Below are 20,194 nucleotides of genomic sequence, written 5' to 3'. Positions count from 1 at the left end.
CTTGTTCTCATTCTCTCTCCTCTTTATCTCCTCAGTTTCTTTCTCTCTGATCTCCGCCTCCCTCCTCCCTTCGGTCTCTCTCATCTCCGCCTCCTTCCTCCCTCCTCCCTCTTTCTCTCTCATCTCCGCCTCCCTCCTCCCTTCTCATTCTCTCTCCTTGGTTTTTGAAGTCCAGCGCCACCCACCCCCAGGGCTTTTGATCGGATTCGACCACTATCAATTAATGGTTTTTTAGGTCGAATTCGACCATGAAAACTCCAAATCTGGGGTTTTTATGGTCGAATTTAACCATATAAACCAAACGTTGAAGATTTCATAAGGTACGTTGAGGAATTTTTTTTTTAAGTTTTTGGGTAGTGATGGTGCTAATGGTGCGTGTGGTGGGTGTGGTTGTGCGTGTGTGATGGTGCTGGTGGTGGTGCGTGTGATGCTAGTGGTGGTGCGTGGCTTAGGCTGGGTTTGTGGTGGCTTTAGAGTGTAGGCTTAGGCGGGTTTAGGGTTAGGGTGGGGATTTGATTTTAATTATTTGGGTAGTGTTGCTGGTGGTATGATTTTGGCGAAAAATGATTTTTTAATTATGATTTGTGGTGGCTTGCAGAATTGGCGAAAAATGGTATGATTTTGCCCAATTTGTTGAATAGTTTGGGTTGAATTCATGATTTTGTGATAAATTAGGGGTTTTGATTTGTATGATCGATTGATTAGTAGAGTTTGTTGAATTTATATTGTGCTGGTGGTGCGTGTGGTGGGTGTGGCTGGTAGGTGGGGGGAAAGGGAGTAGGTATGGTCGCCATCGCCGACTTCCGACAGGAGAAGGGAAGGTGGCTGGGCTTTTTTAAGGGTGGTTGGTTTTTTATTATTAATTTTTAAACAAATAATTAAAAGATTCATTTTTTAATAAATTCAAAAAAAAAATTAAAAAAAAAAAAGTCATGGTCCCTCAACTTTTGCTGACTAGGCTAGGTCCCTAAATTTTTGGCTGACAAACACCAAAGAAGGTGGTTGAGGGACTAAAAGGGCACAAAATAGTTTAGAGGGACTAAAACGGCGCAAATACAATAGTTTAGGGACCGTATTTAGTCTTTACTCCTAAATCATGCGTCTTTACATGTACAGTTATCAGTGTATTTATCTTAATTTTCTAATATGCGAATCCGCAATTTTTTTTGGCTCATCCACTTTTTTTATCATCAAATTTTTGCTTTCTACATTCGAAATTTCACGTTCACAAGATTTGCCAGGCTCAAATGAATAATCGTTGCGCACCTCCAGTGTTTTTCTTTTTCCTGAATCAACAAAAAGAATATATATGTACATCCTATAAAATTACATAACACTTACAAAAATGATTACACCTTCCAAACCTTGAGCATGTGGAAAGAAATTTATATAGAAAAATCAACGCTTAACATAATCAACGCGATGCTACTACCACACTAGACCACTAGTATTACTAATAAAAAGGAAAGAACTACAACATGAGCTGCTATAGAAAAATTGGCTTACTAATTTCATTTTCTATTAACTAAAATTAATCGTTTGAATTTAACTAAGCTTAGAACATTAAGAACAAGAGGGGAAAATTTTTCTATGACCTAATGTAACTTACAAATTACACAAGCAAAATGGAGGAAAAAGACTCTGTACACAAGAATGAAGATGATGAGGCAGGTAGCTACCATTGCCCACTTGAGGGAGAGGAATCCCCGAACTAATAATTGGACCCCTTTCAAGCAAATAAGTGTGTTAAATTAGTACCGTCAACTAATCGAAGGTCATCGATCCCACATGGCTTGGAATATGGCAGGTCTATTCTTCAACCAAATCACCATTTCCCGCTCCAGTGGAGAATTATTCAATACGGCATCTAACATAGGACTACCAAAAAATTTCGAGGAACTCTCAAATGACCATATTCTATCCAAAGGCCATGGCTTCTGAGGCTGTTTTTCCTGATTAACAAAGATATAAGATGAGTTAAGACAGGTCACAAGACAAAAACCTTTCCCACAAAAAGATATAATCCAAGAACGTCTTTCAGGAATACAGCAGCAAAATCACAAGACACTAGGCCTCACTATACAAAGGATGCAGCAACTAGCAGGCTTCTGCAGACATTTAATCAGCTCAGACAATAAATGCATAAAATTAGTGAGTTGCCAGAGAGCACAAAACAAGTATGATAAAAATGGAGAACATACGCAAACTATACTTGACCCACACAAACCAAAACAAGTATGATAAGTATGACATCCAATTCTATCTCAATATTTACCAAGCTAAGCTTGGTAGCTTTGTATCTTCCAACCTTGAGGTTGGGGGTTCAATCCCCATTAGGGGCACTTTGAGGCTGGGGATCCCTTACCCTTCCCCCCTCACTCTCAAAGTGTCTTGACCCGCAAAAACTGGACCAAAAAAACCCGTGATGATTGAGGTTCAGTCAAGATCCTCCTAACCTTAAAAATAAAAATATAAAAAAAAAAAGTCTCACTATTCATTTAATGATAAAAATGGATAACATACGCAAACTACACTTGACCCACACACAAACCAAAACACCATCACCACTCAAATACTTGAACAAGGAAATTTAAATACCATTTTGAGTATTTGAAAACATTTATTTGCATGGACACCAACGAATTTTGTAGTTTAAAGAACAAACATACTCACCATTCGACGAAGCATAAATCTTACAGTCCTTGGACCATAAATACGCTGCCTTGATGGCTTTTGAGCCTTGGCATAAAAAGAACCAATATCAGGCAATGACAAGCAGCCCCTGCTTGCTCGTACTAACGCACGATCTGGGTCAGTGTTAGCCTGATTGTGCCAATAAATCAACTGTCCTAAACAGTAGTTTTCACCGTAAGTCTTGCAATATTCAACTACCCCAGACAGTTTTGTAGCACACTTAGGTCCAAGATCAAGAGGGCTGATGGAAACAGGAGGTGAAGTTACAGACTTGTATTCCTGCAGGAGTAATATGATAATGAATTAAAGAGGAAAATTCAAGAAATTGATGCTCCTGAAGGTTTGAAACAGCTTTTGTAGTAGGAAAAAAGTAAACTCACCCTAATTTTGTAGAAACATTTTGTGTAAGCATATATGTGGATCAAATCAGCAGCTGCATCATGTCGACTTTTATATGTACAAGGAAGATTGCGAACCTCATCCCTCAACCTTAGGAAGGATATAATTATGAGCAAACATAATAGAATAAAATTCAGAAGCATATATAGTTGTGATTCTTACCATAATAAAGATTTCCTTAGGTCTTTTTCAAGATTCCCAGAGCTTGATGGATTATGAGCACGGATATTTGATTTAAGGTCCTGTAGTATGCGATCATCAATTATATGTGGAGCGATGCACTCAAGAAGTTGATTAACAAGTGAACCTTCTCCAATCCATAAGGCAGACACCATCTCTTCAGGACTAAGCTTCTGCAAAGGAGGAGGAGCTTCCTTTGGGTTTCCAAATACACACCTTAGGACATACCTAACCTGGAAGAATATAAGCTAGCAGATTAGTATATACACAACAAAATACAAAGAAATCCAACCCTAAACAAATTATAATGTGCTTCAGACACCTTCTTAAAACTTTTAGACTAGGATGACTATGAGTCAAGTGTCTTGTTGTACAAGACACTTAAAGTAACCCCATACTCCAAGGCAATCAACTATTATACTATAAATAATCATCACCATTAAAATGTATCAACTAAAGCCTAAATTGTCTTGAACTATAAGCACAAAACTAATGGTGCGTAATTAGGGTTTTATGACTTTTGTAATAAAATAACAGGTAACTTTACTGGCTATAAAGTAAGCCATAATCACCTACCCTCTAATCCGACTGATTGCCACAACATATGAAATAATGAAAGAAATTTTTATTATGACAAAAACACAATTGAGAAGACTATGGTGCATACCTTATCCAATGTCAGAGCCAAATTTTGAAGTCTCTGGTTGTAAACTCCTTCTGCCTATCCATTCAAATATAAAAATAAAAAAGCAACCAAGATTAATCTGTAGCTGCAAACAATTAATTTCTTTGATGCTATCACGTAATTTAGACACATGAATTTCAAACAGGCTAATCATTGACTAGGAAGCGAAAAAAGAAAGGCCGATGCTTGGAGGAACTGTTAAATCTTCTTCCTTTAAAAAAAATAATCAGTTAAATCTTCAGTGTATTGTGCAAAAAAGGGCTAACCTGGACTTCAGCATCACTCTTCTCCATCTCTAGAGATATTTCTTGACAATATTTCTTCTTTTCTTCCAAATTATGCCTCAAGATCTCTGCAGGTAGCTTGGTTCTTTCAAAATTTATGAAACGTACCTACAACCAAACCAGATCATTAGAGGATTGTGGACACAGACAGCCAATAAACATCTGGCAACAAAAAAAATAACGAATAAGAAAATACATACCAGCCGAGCTGAATAAGCAATCAGCCAATCAGGCAAACCGCCCAACAAACAACTTCCGAGACCAGCCCTTCCTAAGTCAATATAATCCTCCTCAGATACCCAATTTAATTCGCATGCCTCCAGGAGCAAACGGTGCTTATCCAATAGTCCATGCCACTCCTTCAGCACCTGATGAACATCATAAAAAAAATAAAAAAAAATATTAAAAAAAAAAATCGACAACAGGTCCTGGAATGAGGTCGTGCGATAAGGTAAGAGCTACTCGTGCTTGACCTCGTTGACTTTTGATGTCAGATTTTGGAATACTGACTATTAAACAACAAAAGGATTATTGATTTCTAATTATTATTACTAAAAGCTAAAAAACAAAACATAAAAGTTATGTCATTAAATTTCCTAATCACGTAAGGCTGTTTTTAGGGAACAATATTTGGTTTTGTTATTATCATTTATTTAATTTGCCAACTAAAATTGCATGTAACGTACGTATTTAAATGCTGGCCAACCCAGAACTTAGACCATTAAAATATTTAATCATTAAAGCAAAACTATAAAAAGTTGACATTTGAAAAATAAGGCATTGAGATGATTCTAACCATATCCCATCTAACTATGTTTTTTCTTATTTATAATCAGTTAATCACTAAACTTAATGAAGTAAAGTCAGGGAACAGTGCAAAAGGTCAAAATTTGGTAAGATAAAAAACAAAAACGTAGGGAGTATATATAATGGTATAAGTTAAAATATGTTCAGTTAGAATTGACACTAATTTTTTTTTATTTAAAATGACTCATTTCAGTTTATTTAAAAAGTTGAAAAGTACATGCGTAGCACGGGATCAAAAACTAGTAATCTTTTTGCTCCAAATTAGTGTGTTCACTTATCATGGTGCATAGTTTTAGTAAAATAGTTGGTGTTTAAAAATAAATAGGTGGATGTGAATATGTGATAGGGGATAGTGAATATATATTTTAAATTGAATTAGAGATGGTGAGACACTAGCTTCTGTTAGAGGGAAAGAGAGGTAATTAAAAAAAAAAAGTCAGTCATTCCAATTCAAGAAACGGGAAAACTAGATTGGAAAGGATGGAAAATGAAATTAAGCAAACAAAACAAGGGGGTATACTTAATTGGAATAAGTATATGACACATGAATTTTAAAGCCTTAATCAACTTGAGCTGATTAGATTGTAAAAAAATTACAAATCTAAAATGTGAACTCTAAAAATATAGTTGGACTAGAAGTGCTATACTTGACATATTAGTATGTTGTAGTCCATACTTGACATCAATGACAATAATTTGTCATCAATAGTTAATACTACGGAGTGCTTGGTGTTAAACACAAATTTTTTTTTTTTCTGACAGTATTTACTAATTACTAACCCGATTTTTGTTTTATACACAGCAATCTCAAAGCCTGCATATAATCCTCTTGGAAAATTTATGACAGTCTACCAAAACATATATGATACATTTAAACATTGCAAAAGGCGCATGATGGTGATAAAAAATCTGTACAAATATTTTCATGATGAATGATTCAAATCGATATACCTTCTGATAAGCCCCTTCGCCTGTTAAATTCAAATAGCTTCCACGGCAGACTTGATTACCACACAAACAAACAGAGGCTTCATATTCTTCCTTGCTCTACAAAAAATATCAAGGCCATCAATAAGTAAGCAATTGACGTTGAAGTCTTAGTAAAAATTCAAGAAATAAAAAAGGGAGTGATGGCGGTAAATGAAAAAGATAAATGTACATACCTCAGTAACTGAATTATAGTCAAAGGTAATTTCCTCCCCAAATCCGATTGGGCGAACAGAGTAGACTCCAATTTGATACTGACCACTTACAGCCGTAACTCTGCATTTACATAATCAGATAGTTAACAGCATGGTCATTGGTCAAGCACTATATGATTGTTCATACCAATACCAAAAAAAACGGTACAGAAAAAGAAAAATCCATATTATAGGGTGGTAAATAATAATATAATAGAAAATAGCTTCACACAAAAACAAAGGACTTTTTGCGATCTCTATAAATTTTGAAAAAGGCAGTGTGAAGAAACTCCTGATTTCATGTAGAAGCTTCTTCTGTCTTAATGCAACGACCTTTCTTTTATGATTACAAGCTGCGAGGCTCTTTGACCTATTTCATGAACATATATATTATCATTCTTTACCCCTTTTAACAGTTATCTCTATTAATATGAGGTTCACAAATAATTAAATTGTCCATGTGAAACGCTACAAATACACTTTTCAACCACTACAGGCCACAAATTATTCTTAAACAATTTTCGACTCAACAGCACCTACTACCATACAGATACCAATGCAATGCTTCCAAAGTTCCAATCACTACAAGCCTCCCTTCCACAAAACTAGCAAACTCTATCACATCCTTCCCAAATACCAAAACTTCTTCCCTTTTCCAAGGTTAACATATTGTCAAAATAGAACAGCTCAAAACTCTCCACATCAGCCAATCACTAGCCTTTCAATTTTGGTCATATGCTCCTACAGGAACACCACATATTACAGTCACTAAAAACCTCATTTGCGAGGTAATGTCACAAGAGCTACAAGCACCATCAACAGAGAGCATAATGATTTCCATAAAGTGATACATGTCCTTCGTGGAAAAAACATAAAGGTTCAATCTTCTCAAGACAGCAAGATTGCAAGTTCAAATAATGGTTATTCATACGAGGCACAAGTTAACTTGGAAACATTTAACAAATATATTAGACACAAGTGAGTAGAAAAAGAATACCTAGTCAAGCACCAAGTTGGAAATAAACTAACAAATATATTCAATACATGTGAGTTGAAAAGGAATGTCTAGGCAAGCAAGGGCATTTTTCCTTCTTTTTTAAAAAATAAAAAAGAAAAAAGAAAAAAAAGACTCTTAAGGGACTAAATGCACGAAAAAAAATAGAAAGTACTCACTTTGCCTCACAATTAGGTCGACACGAATGACAAATTCGACTTGCATAATTTGCCTTATGCATAGCATCAACAACAAGTATATCATAGCCATCAGCATCACCCTGCCAAAAAGAATTTACAGTTAGCAATTTAATGACCCTGTTAAAATCACAAAACAAAAGGGTGGAAAAGGGTTTTCAATTAAATAATCCAAACTAAGGAAAAACCTTGGGCCTCTCGAGATATATGTTGTAGAATTCAGGTGCAGGTTCTTTACTATTCTTCTGCAGAGAACGGATTCCATCCTGTTTCTCAAACCACTTCCAAGCAGGGTAAACCTACAAGTGTTCCAAATCACACAATTCAGAGTGGAAATCTAAACATATAAATCTATAATCTAGAATGAATACGCTGAATTATACACATACGAAGTACTACATATATGAAAGCCAAAACATGATAAAGACCACCAAGCCCATATCAAGTAAAAGTAAAATAAAAATCAGATAATCTATAGTCTATCATCAGTCCAATTTACAGGTTGCCCAACATAAGAGATGAAAGACCAAAAGTAAAAAGAAGAGTATTCTTTTCATGAAATATCCTTATCCATATCCAATACTAGAACCCAGATTGGTGTCGAGTTATATCCATCCGGGAAAGGTGGGCAAAATGATGTGTCCACGTAACATTGTTAATTTTCAAAATACATGGGTAGAACTGCAGCAAATTTTAAGAGGAGATGGTCGGTTCAGTTGTTAGTTGTTAGTTCTACTCCTATTTGCAAAAGTCTAAAGAAACTTCTCCCTTCCCTTTAGCCTTCTTTATTTCGAAAAATATGGCACTGAAGATAAGTCAAGCCCACGCCACCAATGATAAAAGATTTAAAGGCCTAATAGTTATATATATTCTGGGTTTTTTTAAGCAATGCAGTGAACCATCATCTATCATTTGCACTATGAAATGGGTATATACATCAATGGATCAAATTTGAGATACACAGGTTGTCATAATAATAGGAGAAAGGTTCTTTGATAATCTACAGATCAACATGCATAGCTACTCTCAAATTTAATGCCTAAAACAAATAACATGTTTTTTCCCAAGTACTCATAATATATAAGGTGAAATGGGTATAATTTTCTTAAAGTAAATGTACAAAGTTAACAGGGTGCTTGTGTCAATTGTGTGCATGTTTCCTCTCCTTTACCCAGAGCTAAAAGATGAATTCATAATGGAAAAATACAGGAGCAAGATGCTATATTCTGTTTGTCTCTGATGGTAAACAAATGAACACCCTTAACCTTTCAGAATTTAATGCGTGCTTCACTTCAACCTATCAAATTAAAAAAAAAACCCTAGTCTTAAAAATTAAAGCTTAAACGCAAGAGGGAGAGAAAGTTAATAAAAAATATTAGATTTAGCCATCAAAGATACAGTTTTTTGAAAAATAACGTTAGAAGCCACACTACAGCAGAACGCAGTGCATAACTGCATATATGATTAATGTGTGACATTGATAGTTCTTCTAACAGTCAGTTTATCCATTTCTAGTTTACTGGGGTGATTGCACAAAGAGCACAAGAAGACTCAATGAATGTATTCAAACGATCATGGTTTCTCAAGCAAAAATTGGAATTGGCGAAAGTGAAAGACATACCTCTCCCAAAAATTCAACAACAAAATCGTCTTTAGTGAAACCACCTTGTTTGTCACAGACTACACCAAGCCCCTGAACAAAGATTACAGAACAAGAACATTGTTTCCACATATAAGGAGCCAGTAACGAAAGGAAATTTATGTTGAAGCAAATAGAAACTCTAGAAAGTACCTTTCTATAAGCAACGTAATTGTCGTCAGGCCGGCTATCAATGGCTTGTAAAAGAGCCTCACAAAGTTTCAGAGTGCTCATATTATTATCTTGCTTAGCTGTTCCAAGAATTTCCACTATGACAGGTCTCAAAGGATAAGTCATGGGTGTATTTCCACTGCCTGTGTATTGTCTAACTTGTTTATTCAATACCCTAAGGATCACATCTTCAATAAAAACATGCTTTTCTGTAAGAGACCAATCCACATTTTCAGACATTGAATCAAGAAGAAGATTGTGTGTATAAGGATCAATTCCATACACCTCCTGTTCTATAACCTCCTGTCCAAGCTCTTTCCGTGGTTTATATTGTTTAACTTCAGGAATTTCCATATCCACCAATTCAGAACCATTTTTCTGAGCTTTCACTTTATCCTCATAATTTTCAGGCAATGCTACCTTCATCTTTCGTTGCACTTCAGCCTCATCAGCTACAATAACATATTGTTCAATAACTTCATATTTCCGTGTCACTGGAGGCACAAGACTGGCCTTGGTCATACGAGCACCCCATTCACGATCCTCAGGGGTTAAATCAAAAGCATCATCTTCATTGAAGTATTCCTCTTTCGCCTCAAAAGTAACACCTGAACGTACATCTGAATCACTCTCTGTATCCGAGGCACTTCCAGTGTTACTTCCATCATCTGAAGATGACACAAACTCATCAGATGATTCACCATCCAAGTCTGCTTTCTTATACGTTCTTGAAAGATTCTTTCTAATCTCCCGGTCAGAAGAACACTCCAAATAATCAAAATCCCCATTAACTGATGATGAGCCATTGGCCCTGCTCGTATATTTTCTCTCTGTGGGTGTTTTTGACTTTCTGTGACAAGAGGGACCACTGGTTTCATCCCTCAGTTTTTTCTTCATCTCATCTCTATTAATAGCTGATTTAAAGCTTTCATCAAGACGTGTTCCAAGTTTAATAAACAGATGAATAACACTCTCCATATCACCTGCTTCACCTCGTTTTTGTAATCTGTATATGCATAGCTTGTTATAGTACTGATACATCACATGATAATTTAGGCCAAATGATAAAGAAACACAAATATAAGATAAAATTTTTAAAAAATCCAGACAAACAAACAAAACAAAGCAACAGTGTATCATTGTATATTTAAAAAAAAATTCCGTTGTAAATAATGCAACTATGATATTCATCAAACTTCATGAAAGACATAAATATAGGGCCTTATGAGGCAGATCATATACTCAAAGTATGAGGCTGAAAGAGGGAGGTAACATATGACACAAAAGCTCAAAACTGACATTGAGAAACGGTGGCAATGCAAAAAAGTAACCCATGACAAATTTTTTAAAACCAGTCCTAGATTTACAAACTCTGCACAGAAAAGAAAGAAATAAACATAGATGATTGAGCAGAAAAGCTAATGTTAAACTTCTTGGCTCTACACATGGTTCTTCTGGCACAGGAGAGCATCCATCACAATTATTGAGCAGAAAATATAATGTTAAACTCCTGTGGCTCTACACATGGATCTCCTGGCACAGGACATCATCCATCACAATTTTACTAACTTTATCCAGCTAAATTGAGTCATGGTTGATTGTTTAATGGTTACACTTGAGGTTAACAAATATGGAAATCTAACATAAGAATCTGGGTGGAAGAATATAAGAGAGAGAGAGAGAGAGAGAGAGAGAGTACTTTATTGCATCTTTGCACATTTTAGTGATATCTTGTTTAGCAGCGCTCAAGCCGCGATTAGTATAATATCCATCCTGAATTTTGTTCTGAATTTCTGCAACCTATAAAAAAATAACCAAAATAAAAAGACAAATGAGTTACTAAAAATAACACCAGATTGAAGGAGGGGAAAAAAGGACTTCAATATCTAGAAACAGCTGATAAATAACCTTCTCCGCAAAATAGTCAGATGTGTTCCCCTTCATAATATCCTTTAAGCTAAGCACAAGGAATTCCTCCATTTTTCTGTACCCATTTCCAGCCTTCTTCATAGCCAAATGCCTCATTCGGGCATCACGGGCTAGGACAGATGCAGATTTCCGAGCATCAAGCAGTTTTGTACGCTTATATAGATTCTGCCTGAATGCCTGATTAGCTGCACCTCTTTTTTCCACCATATCAAAGTAATCTTTTAGCCCACTGGACTCATCCATATAACTCCCATGACCCAATTTAGAAACCGATGAAGATTGCTCGGGCATCTGTTTTAAACTCCTTATCTTTGAATTTGACTCTTCAAAACCAATGCCTTGTGAACTTCGCTCTCTGACCCAGTTTACATGGGGGTATTTGAATATTAACTCCTCAAACTGGCTGCAACCTCTTATATCAACCGAGGATATACAAGAAAATGACTGAAGAATCTCCTCAAGCACAGCTGAAGTAACATTGGTACAACTATCTAAAACTAACACCTTTATCATTTGCTTATTATATCCACTCTGCATGGGGATTAACAATAAAACACATAATTAAGATTATAAAGAGGTCCCACGATAATAAAAAAAATAATAATAATAATAATATACCCAAAACTCACCATGACACTCCCAATAATGGAGTCACTGCAGTTGGAGCCCATAGTTGACAAATCAACCCTTACACTCACATTTTTGTAGAAACCAACAGCAGCCCTCCAGTGCTTGCAAGTTGTGCCAGCAAACATTAGGGATTTGATATCAGTTCTAAGAAAATGAAAAATGCGTGCCAAAATATGACCATCCAGTAGACCCCAGCTTCCCACCTCATTCTTAGCACACACACCCTCTTCTTTGCAAAAAGTAACACTGCCACATAAGTCCTCAAATGAGGGCTCCCTATAAGAGAAACGTGATAAGCCTTTGGCCACTTCGTAATTTTCATCATCTCCATCAATAAGTGTCCGACATCTTTTTTTACCATGCATGTCTTCCTCAAAAAGCATAGATACTTCATTCTCTGCATAAAAGCAAGACCAAAAACCAAAGAAACAATAGTCATATAGAGACATGTTGAACTACTTAAAATGGAAGAATTTAGGGCTTGATATAATATACAAACTTCTTTGACACACTATTAATACAGAAAGAAAACTATTTAAAACATATTCTCTGATGCCTTCTGCAATTTGAATGTTTCCACCAAAAATATAAAAGGAGATAACTGGAAGTGGAAGAAGCCCCGAAAAAAAAAAAGTCCACAAGAATTAAGGATATGATACAGTTCTAATCAAAATTTACTCCCTGTCCGAAACAATAGACACAATGGACCAATCCACACACTCCCCATTGCTCAACCTTAGTAAGGGAATGGGTAGGCCAATCACAAACTATTACTATTTTTTTAAAGGTAGCAGTTTGTCTAGATATCCCAAAGCAGAATATGCAACAAGGTGACTATAATTTCCCTACAGAAGAAGTGTATCATACTAAAAGTTCTTTAGATACTTGTACATGAGTTTTAAAATTATTTTGAAAATATTTAGTAAAAGAGAAAAGATAGTGAATTGAAACAAATAAGCAAACATAAACATATTATTTTATTTAAATATGTTAAATATAAAATACAATTGCTAGCAGACAAGCTCTAGTTCTCTTAGTCTCTTTCATCCAACCCCTACTCCTTCCGAATCAATGGGTTGGCCTACCTAACAACAGTTTCTAAGATAGCCGGGAATAGATATGGATGGGTTTTAGATTGTACTAAGGGTCAAACAATGTTTTAGTATGGAGAATTTTTTTCTTAGTTCTTCTGGGTTAAAGGTAATGTTAAGACTTAAGAGTGAAGGTACTAAGTTTCAAGCAACTTATTGAATTTCCAGGTACCATAAGCTAAGAAGCACAATGAAAGCCGTCTGAAGGCAAACTACAGAGTAAATACATTAGTGGACATATATGGATTTACTTCTCTGAACTGCCATTAAAATCAAATAAACTCTTAATCATAAAGTTATCTTAAATTAATGAAATTTAATGTTCTCCGTGCATCCTATTAATGGGACTTAATCAACAAGCTTAGAAAGGCCATTCATTAAGCCAATATTTAGCACTCGACACCAATATTCCTTAGTTCACCTTTTCTCGAAAAATTTACACATATGTAATACTGGCCAACATGACTTATAAGTATGTCAACCCAAAAGATGAAACATAGACCAAGTAGCAATACTTTAAACTCTCGCCTGACAATGCAACAAAAACAGAGTACCACGTTAATGCAAGCAATATCAGATAAGACCAACTAGAAATTAAGTATAGGAAAACATACCCATGGGAGATTTTTGAAGATAAAGAGAACTTCTATGCTTCTCTGTTTCCTTCCTTGGCTGTCTAATATTAATCCATGGATCTAAGACCTCATTGATAGCAGCAGCAAACTCACGACTCTTATAAGATTTCATGACTAATTCATGAAGCTTCCCTAGTGTATAACCAATAAAGTGGGGATGCAAGCTATGGAATGAATTAGAAAGTGAACAGCTATCACCATGCACAGCAGGTGCTACAGAAGATACACCAACAGGAGCAATACTATCTCCAACGAGTTGGTTCATATTTTCTGAGGCCTTGATTACAGAAATAACTGAAACCCAAACTTTGTCAAGTTTACGAAACACACTGCTTTGTTTCTTCAAAAAACCTTCATTCACCAACTTAAGCAGTACTGAGCACGAAAACGGTCCATGTTCATGTCCGGTGCCATCAAGGTAATACCAGTCACCTAAGTGCAACTGTAAATCATTTGCAGTGCAAACTCGGTCTTTTGGTTTATCTACGATACTAGATTCCCATGATCCTCCAGAGCTTTGCTCCTTAGAGCTTTTGAAATGAAAAGCTTCTTCTTCAGATGATCGCTTAACATCAGTGGATAAAGAGTAATGCTTAATTCCCTTCGAAGAGTACTTGTCCTTCCCCCTTGGTTTCAACCGAGAGTCAGAAACAAATGAACCATGATCTTTAACAACATATGCATTGATTCTAATCACTGGCATCATACTTCCTTTTACCCCTCTTACAGCAGCAGCTTTTGCTTGGACTGGCTTGTTGATTGCACTAGAATCACTCCTCTCATCAGGCCAGGAAAATGCCCAGGAGGGAAGATCAAGCTTCCTGCTTTGACAAGGGTAGTACAAGTCATCTTTTCTCTGCCATCGTGGGTCCTCATAACCAGATTTTGGCATCTGACAAAGAGGGAAACCATCATTCAACACAACCTTTTTCCTAAAATATTTGTCTTGAATGGCATCTTCACTTCTTTGCCAGTCCCCACCTTTACATGACCATCGACCAGAGAACCATTCAGTAAATTCACTCAAGAGGTAAGAGCATTCCTTATCAAGACTAGCAGTAGAGGTGGATTCAGCAGTGTCCTTTGATGTAGAGTCCGGATGTCGTGATATATCCTCTTCCTGATTCTGCTCCAAAGGGTCTTGACTGCATGAATTATCCTGCATAAAGCCTGTATGGTGGATAGAACATATGATGTCAACAAATCGGTCACTTCAAATTTTAAAAGTTGCAAGCAAAACTATTTCTTAATCCATTATCTTAATAAGAATTTATGCATTTTCAAGCAACATCACATACAGAGTTGTGTTTAAAAGCATAAAGCATGAGTAAACATCCCAAGACACTTAGAAAGCTAATCAGCTATCTTAACATAAATGCATATGAATGAGATTGCTCAAGAGTGACAAACGGAATAGACTTACAAAAAAAAGGTTACTATTCCAGATTTCCTAAATGCAAATGATATCAGAGAATAAAGAGAGCAAATAAGTCCAGGTCAAGGAAGAGATAATTACCAGCATTGAAAAAGTTTTTCTATATTAGGGAGGATCAATTTATGAAGATACATTACTGGCATTACTTACAGTATAAGCATCACACATTCACTTGATTTGTTAAGATAAAATTGAACTATTTGCTTTAGAAATAACAGCTCTCCAAGAGGGAGGGAGAAGACAGATTGCAATAATCAGAATTTATCCTTTAATAGTGAACAAAATTATCTGCAACAACCCCGCTCTAAATAAGTAATGCACAATACAAATGAACTTCATGAAATATGTCAAAGATTCACTGCTAATTAAGAACAATAATGACGAAGACTGACAAATAACTTTGGAAATACACATACCTTCCAAGATACCAAATCTTTTCCACTCTGAATGATCAAATGTCATCTGTAGTACTTCTGCACAAACATTTAGCAGCACTATATCAGGTATGTAGACGAAAAATTTAAGAACAGCAATGATAACAATGATGTTGATAGGCTACATTGCTAAGGAACCACACTCCTAAATGTTTAAAATTAAAAATAAACCACATTTGTTGGGTCAATATGCACATAAAAAGCCATCTCAGCCAACTGTCTCTTAAGGTGCCACAGTCTGTAACTAATCTTCCTGCTTGTGGTGATATGCAAATTAAAACCCCTTTATTAATTATTAACTCACTTCCTTATTTATAAAAAAAAAAAAAAAAAAAAAAAAAAAAAAAATTATTCATTGTAAGGTCGGTATGGTGTGCAACATGGGCCAAAAGTGGTTCTCATAGACATCTTAAGTGGCAGGACATGAATTGCACAACAAAGATAGAGTATTGTCAAAAATTACTATAAAAAATTCTAGCTTGAAGAAAGCATATCTCTTTACAAGGAACTAACAGTTTATACATAAATACAATACGTGCAAACACTCTATTAAGTGAGAACACATCTCATCTAGTGGAAATATATATATACTTCGTATAATGATTACTACTCAACCCATATGAATATTGGACAAACACTTTAAAATAAAATAATAAAAATTATTTTAAAAGCCAACGATCAGCACAATTCAAACTATAGTATAACATATATTTTATGATCTATATATAAAACTAAATAGTGATCAGTATTATGACAAGAATAAGGAAGGTCTTTCTTTTGTATGAGTGCTTATCATTGTTATCAATCAATATGGTTAAATTTATTGATATAAAAGTTAAATTCAGCAAGTCACCTATAATTTGGATTAAATGGGACTAATGTATGGCGCAGATTGTGAAGCAGCAATTGTGGCCAGGTATCAGATGAACAGCAGGCCAAATCTCTTGAATTTTAGTTGCAGAAGCAAGAAAAAGTAAGGGAGGTCAGGGAAAATGCAGAGGATGGTGCGCGACTTTGGAAAAACAGATTTCAAGTTTAATGGAATAAGAAAACTATGACCTTAGATATATATTTTCATTAGTTCAGATTTAACCTCACATATAGAGGAGGTTTTCTCACCTGTGATCAAGGTCAAACTGTACAAAAATAGCTAACCTCCAAAAAGTTCAAACAAGTGATCAAGGTTATACAGTACAGGAGCTTACCTCCAACTATCTCGAGTTCCTTTCCAGGTAAAACAGTAACGCCATCTAAAAGAGCCCCAACTCTTTCATCGATGCCAAGATCATCAGGAAGAAGATGGTCAGATTGACCAGTCACACAATGAACAGAAGAATCTAAACTCTCCATACCAACCTGATCCACAGAATGCTCAGCATCTCCAACATCGGCCAGCACATTTCCAGGAGCCTCGGGAGGGCTCACCAACTGTGTGACCGTCTCTGAAAAAATTGTCGTAAAATTAGGAGTTAGGACCGGAGAAGCTGCATTTTCAACAGTCACCCACCTGTCACTGTCAGAGTGCTTAACCAGGTGATCTGACATAAGTATTCCTCCTTCTATAAGTGCTTTTAAGTCGCATAATCTAGAAGGACCGCGCTCCTCTCCATAGTGATCAAGGTAATACCATTTCCCTGGGTTCACACTAGCCACACAAGGGACATGTGGAGGTGTGTCACATATATCCATATCTTCTTCCATTGATGGCAATTCTTCAATATTCCCATTGACCAATGAAGGTTGTTCCTTGACATCCAAACAAGGGCCTTGATTTTCATCTTTCACATGAGACTCATAGGAAATGCCTTGGTCAACTGTTCCATTCGGCTTATCATTCACATTTAAAGGATCTTTAACCGAGGTAGTTGAATCTTTATCATTACGAATTTTCTCAGTAGGCTTTTCGCTCTGTATCCTATCACTCTGCTTAGTCTCACTCACTTCACTCCTACTCGTTTGGCGGTGGTTAAACGGCCTACTGCGTTCAGGTGGGGATCCAGAGTAACTTGAAGACCTTTCCTGGCGATCATGTACCCTAACACGGTCATTGGGAGACTTTTCAATATAACTGGGGCTTCGATTCCTATTGTCATGGCGATGACCACGATAACATGGGGATCTTTCATGACGTGCAGGAGTCCTGTCCCTATGATCATGATGTCGGCCTCTCTCATATGGAGACCTCTCAGAATAACTAGGGCTACGCCTCTGCCTGTCATAAGCCGCTCTTGTAGGTGCAGCATCATAATGGCGCAATGAAAGCCTATCAGAAACAGGCCTTGATGAATTTGAATGTCTAAATGACTTATCAGCAGACTGACGAGAGTAATGCTCTGGATTTGATAACCTTCTGCTTTTCATACTGACATAATCACCATGATCATCATAGGGCTTGCGGTCACTGCTTTCCGAGTCAGTGACATGCCTCTTCAATCGACCACCTGATGAGTGTTCTCTTCCATGGCCTCTCCCATGACTGTACTCATTCTTGTAAGCCACATCATCCATCATTTTTGAGCTCATTTTCGGGTAGCTCCTTTCTTGGCTAACTTCCCACCTTGGATTTCTCTTGACATGGCGATGATTCCCACTTCTACTAAAATCCCTGCTGGGAGAGACATCCTCACCTGAATATCGAACAGAAGACGGTGTCCATTCATGTTCATATCTTCGTTCTCGCTCTCTACTTGAATCATGCCTGCGCCCTTTCAAGTAGCCATAATCGTCCCGGAAAACATCTCCTTTATGCCACCTCTCAGGAATAAATTCTCCCTTCTCGACTTCATCTTTGGACCCTCTCCACAAACTGAATTCCCCCTTCTCGTATTCTCCTTTCCTATACTTCTCCGGAGTTCGATCCCTTCTCTGAAGGGCGTCATTCCGGAATCTCCCTGAGCCGAAATCATACCTCTCCGCATCCCCTTTTCGCCACCTGGGTGGAGAAAACTCCCCTTTCTCATATTCATCCCTCCTCCACTTGTCAGTAACAATCTCACCTTTTCCAGTCTCAGTCTTGTGCAATATATCAGGCATAAATTCGCCATTCTCCCCGTCTCTCCGGGGAGATTTCAATGTCCCCAATTCTCCTTCTTCAATCTCGTCTTTCTGCACTTTATCACCCCCAATTTCCCCATTCTCAACTTCCCCACTGCTCTTCACTTTCTCCGGAACTGGCTCGGTCTTTCCCGGCTCTTCCTTCTTGAAAAACGCATCTCTCTTCAACTTCATCCTCTTAGTAGTAGTCCTCTTAACTGGTTTAGTCTCCAATTTGCCATTACTATTGTTGTTGCTACCGCCACTACCGCTGCCGCCACCGCAAAATGTTTCGGAACCCGGAAACTTCTCCATAATTGGCTGCGAAGGCACGCATGCAACACCTCCATCGCCCATGGAACTCCAAAGCTTTCCGCTTGTGTTCTCACCAACCCTAATTCTTCTCTTTTCCAGGACTATTGATGCTCATACTGCAATATCGTCCGTTTTCGATAATCTTCCTCGGCCAAAAACCCTAATTTCCAACCATCAACAACAAAAATTACAAACTGTAAGTCAACAAAATCAACAAAAACAATCCCAATGTAGGATTTCAAAACCCCCAATCAAAAACAATCAGCTCCAAATCAAAAAGTGAAGTCAAGAAAATCAAAACCCTAAAATCCCCAAATCTGGGAATCTGAATTGAAAAACCACAAAACTTACAGATGATTACAGATCAAATTGTGCGAAGAAACAAGAAATTGTTGAATGCGTAGATCGAGAAACGTTTCGTAGGTGAGATTTCGAAAGTCGAAACCCTATTTTTCGCCTGAGAAATCTATTTTCTCTCTCCTCCTCTTCTTCTTCTCTTCGCGCTCTGTTTATGTTTCTGTCTTCTCTCTCTTCTTAGTTTTTAGTACTTTTTCCGGTCTGGAAAAAAATATAACAAGAAAAATAAAAATAAATAAAAACTCCTTGTAGGAAAAATAAAAATATGTCTTTTTATTATTAGGTTTTCAAAAAAAAAAAAAAAAAAATGTCTGTTTATTACTCCGTATTAAAAATTACGTATACAAGTAGGGTTGTACCGTATGAATATCGTATATTAGCGGGAGGTGATTAAATTGGCGGTATTTCGTTTATATTCTTCCTGATGGGTGCAAATGACTATTTTGTCCTTGCAGTATATCTACTAGTACAACATCCGGGCAATGCACGATTAACAAATTTTAAATACTTAGGCCCTATTTAGTTCTGAATTTATTTGATCTGGTATGGTCTGATCTTATCTGATATAGTTTGATCTGATCTGATCTGAATGTTAGATTTGACCAAACTTTGACCTTACATATACGATAGTATATACGGAAAAAATATATTAAGTGGGGTCTTTTTAGTTTCGTAATAATGTGTATTTTATTAATATGTGATTTTCAGAATTTTTTATTACAAAATTAACGATATTTAGCGATAAAAAATTGCACATAAAATGATGATATGATCTGACCTTATTTTTTATGATCTGATCAGATCCGAACTTATTTTTTCTGAAATAAGTGAAAATAAGGTGAATTAAACAAGGTCTTATTCTCATTTCACAAATTTTTAAGATAAAGTGATTTAATGATTAGTACTCCCTCCATTTTTTTTAAGTATTACACTTACCAAATCCGATAGTGTTTTAATAAGTGTTACACTTTCTTTTTTGGCAAAAAGCTATATTAAAATAGAGAATTTTGCCAAAAACCACCTTTTAAAAACCACTTTTTGCAAAAAACCACCTTTTAAAAAAAATGTGGTGAAGTACCACCTTTTAAAATTTTTTTGTTGCAA

The 20,194-nt window shown here is 36.4% G+C and overlaps 1 protein-coding gene across 1 annotated transcript; it reads right to left on the bottom strand.

Annotated features, from left to right (window-relative positions):
* Positions 1-1,248: 1,248 nt before the first annotated feature.
* Positions 1,249-19,296, bottom strand: LOC110694031 (histone-lysine N-methyltransferase ATXR3-like). The gene is made up of 20 exons (XM_021871194.1): positions 19,085-19,296; positions 16,591-18,893; positions 15,368-15,424; positions 13,496-14,686; positions 11,790-12,187; positions 11,140-11,691; positions 10,931-11,031; positions 9,214-10,237; positions 9,043-9,114; positions 7,610-7,720; positions 7,404-7,504; positions 6,213-6,312; positions 6,001-6,096; positions 4,443-4,610; positions 4,225-4,350; positions 3,941-3,994; positions 3,256-3,506; positions 3,075-3,183; positions 2,674-2,973; positions 1,249-1,952 (listed from the first exon to the last, which is right to left on the bottom strand). The coding sequence occupies exons 2-20, from the start codon at positions 18,773-18,775 to the stop codon at positions 1,776-1,778; spliced, it is 7,173 nt and encodes a 2,390-aa protein (XP_021726886.1). The 5' UTR covers positions 18,776-18,893; positions 19,085-19,296; the 3' UTR covers positions 1,249-1,775.
* Between the last annotated feature and the right edge of the window lie 898 nt (positions 19,297-20,194).

Source organism: Chenopodium quinoa, unplaced genomic scaffold (genome assembly GCF_001683475.1).
Source record: "Chenopodium quinoa cultivar QQ74 unplaced genomic scaffold, ASM168347v1, whole genome shotgun sequence".
Taxonomy (NCBI): Eukaryota; Viridiplantae; Streptophyta; class Magnoliopsida; order Caryophyllales; family Amaranthaceae; genus Chenopodium; species Chenopodium quinoa.
The sequence above is the reverse complement of the archived record's forward strand: the minus strand, read 5'-3'. Positions and strand labels throughout refer to the sequence as shown.

Bases quoted from the DNA above. Each gene is read 5' to 3' on its own strand.
- LOC110694031 (XM_021871194.1), bottom strand. From the start codon at position 18,775: ATGGGCGATGGAGGTGTTGCATGCGTGCCTTCGCAGCCAATTATGGAG. The intron at 14,687-15,367 runs GTATGTGTATTT...TCCACCATACAG, and splicing joins AAGATTTGGTATCTTGGAAG to GCTTTATGCAGGATAATTCA. The intron at 3,995-4,224 runs GTTAGCCCTTTT...TTGAATGGATAG, and splicing joins AGAGTGATGCTGAAGTCCAG to GCAGAAGGAGTTTACAACCA.